At 42.7% G+C, this 2,486-nt stretch overlaps 1 protein-coding gene across 1 annotated transcript in view; it reads left to right on the forward strand.

The window, feature by feature from the left end:
• The window catches only part of LOC122259110 (uncharacterized), a 4,725-nt gene extending 2,988 nt beyond the window's left edge, over positions 1-1,737 (forward strand). The window contains exon 2 of the mRNA XM_043025668.2: positions 887-1,737. Coding sequence (XP_042881602.2) covers positions 887-1,477 — 591 coding nt within the window. The 3' untranslated portion in view covers positions 1,478-1,737. The remainder of the gene's footprint in view (positions 1-886) is intronic.
• Positions 1,738-2,486: the final 749 nt, after the last annotated feature.

The following is a 2,486-nucleotide window of genomic DNA, read 5'->3' on the forward strand; positions in this document are numbered from 1 at the left end:
TTTTTTTTCTCTTTATTGTTACTCTTCTTTTACCATTACCATGACGGCTGAAAGAGAGAGAGATAGAAAGAAAGAGAGAGAAAGAGAGAGACAGATAGACTTAAGAAAGACTCATGTCATGTGAATAAATATACTTGTTTTTATATTGAGGAGGTATGTTCACGGGTGTTTTATCTGTGTGATATGAACATGTATTGCCTCTAAGATTTATGCCCATACACATATGTCTTACACTTGCTTTCTTTCTCTCTTTATTTCTCACTGACTTTCTTTCTCTTTTCCCTCCTCCTCTCTCTATAATTACATAAACGGTATACTTTAACAGTTAAAATCTAGTTTACCTTGTCGACCCGGATTTCATGTTAAGGCAAAACATAACGTAAAGCATATGAATAAAAAAATGCGACATTTCAGTCTGGCATCTCTTTCTTTCTCTCTCTTTCCTGGTATTCCAAATCTCTGTCTGTTTCACTCTTTTTCCATCCTACACAGTTCAAAATTACATAAAATGCATTTTCTTTTTAAGGCCAATTTAAATTGTCATCACCCCCCCCCCCAAAAAAAAGAAAAGAAAAGAAAAGAAAGAAAGAAAGAAAGAAAAAAACACCTGTGTACATATACCTATGATTCATCAGAATGTGTGCATGTTTAAATCATTTGGGAGGAATATCCTTTCTGGGATAATGGTTCAATTTGCTGCTATGTCATCCATTTGGGGATATAATGAGAACGAAAGAGAGAAAAAGAGAGATTGTGTGAGAGAGTGTCAACGGGATGAGTAGAGGAGAGAGAGAGAGAGAGAACGAAAGAGAGGCTGAAAAGGGGGGGGGGGCAGAGAGAGCTGCAGCCATCAGATGGCATCCTAACTGACTTCTGTGCCTTTCAGATGATGTCCCGAAAGGTGATCTTCTTCGCGGCGGCGGCGCTGCTGATGGCGGCGGCGGCCGAGGCGCGGCCCCAGGGCGACCTCGGGGTCACAGATGCCCTGGGGCAGGTATCGGGCATCGCCACTGCCTTGACTTCGGGCGCCCTGTCCACGGCGCAGGCCCTCGGCCAGCAGCTGCGCGACATGGCGTCCAGCGCCCTGTCCACGAGCGCCAACGCGGCCATGCAGGTCAACGCCGCCTTCAGGGACACGGCCGTGCGCGCCCTCCAGGGCGTCCAGGGCGTCGCTGAGTCCGCCAACGAATTCGCCGCCAACAGCGTGCGCGCGGCGGGCCGCATGGCCGCCGGCGCCACGCGCGCGTCCTTCGACGCAACGCAGAGCGTGGTGGACAGTTCTGGCGCATTTGTGAGCAACTTGAGCGAAGGCGCGGGCGAGCAAGTGGTGCGGGCGGGCGAGGGCGCCGTGGATGCCACACGCGACCTGGTCAACGCCGTGGGCGGCCTGGCGCGGACGGCTAACGACGCGGTGGGCGGCGCGGTGGTGGCCGGCATCGAGAACTTCTCCGGCGTGAACCAGCCGGCCCTCGTGTGAGGCGGCGCGCGGGCGGAGGCGCCAGCGGAAGGGAAGGGCCTTCCCCGGGCGCGAACATGCATTATCTTTTGTTGGTCTTTTGTTGCCTCCTTTCGGAAAAAGAGTACAATTCATGAAGGCTATATTCCAAGACATACAAGTCGCTCTACGCATCCACATCTTCACACACACACATCCACAAGACATAAGGTTGACCCTTATGGAAGAGAACCATAAAAAAGAAAAGAAGAATTTGTAACAAAATAAAAGATTGTCTTTTATGACTATGGAAATTATTATCCCTATCAATGATGCACTCAGGATTAACACTAGTGATGATCATTGTATCATTATCATTGATATCACTAATAATGCTATCATTATGATTATCATAAACATCATTATTATTATTATATTCATCATTACTCTCATTATTACCGTTAATGCTAATTACTATCATTACCTATGATGATAATAGTAAAAATATCATTATAATCACCATCTTTCCGAGGACGATAGAGGTAATTACATCGCACACACTGATAATGATGATGATTGAAATAATATAAAAAACGAATCTAATAATGATAATGATAATTAAGATGATAACGAGGATACAGAGTAAAAATAACAAGAGCTTTATCAGTGATGATGATAGTGGTACCAATGACAATGATAATGAAATGATGCTAATAATAACATAGCTGATAATAACTACAGTCACCATAATGATAATTACAATACTACCATTGATAAGATATACTTAAGATAAAATAATGGCAATGATACTAATAAAATTAACAATAAAAGTAATAGTAGGGATATATGATAACATTTATGATAATGACATTACTTCTGTCATCAGTAATGACAATAATGGTAATGATAACAATCAATTATAATGATGCTTATGAAAATAATAATTGAGGAAATTAGGAAGATTTTGATGATAAGAGTATCAATGATAATAACAATGATAATGATAGTTATAATGATAAAGATAATGACGATAATAATTATGATAATGATG

Source organism: Penaeus japonicus, unplaced genomic scaffold, assembly GCF_977035675.1.
Source record: "Penaeus japonicus unplaced genomic scaffold, GWHDUDI00000001_assembly GWHDUDI00000033, whole genome shotgun sequence".
Lineage (NCBI taxonomy): Eukaryota > Metazoa > Arthropoda > Malacostraca > Decapoda > Penaeidae > Penaeus > Penaeus japonicus.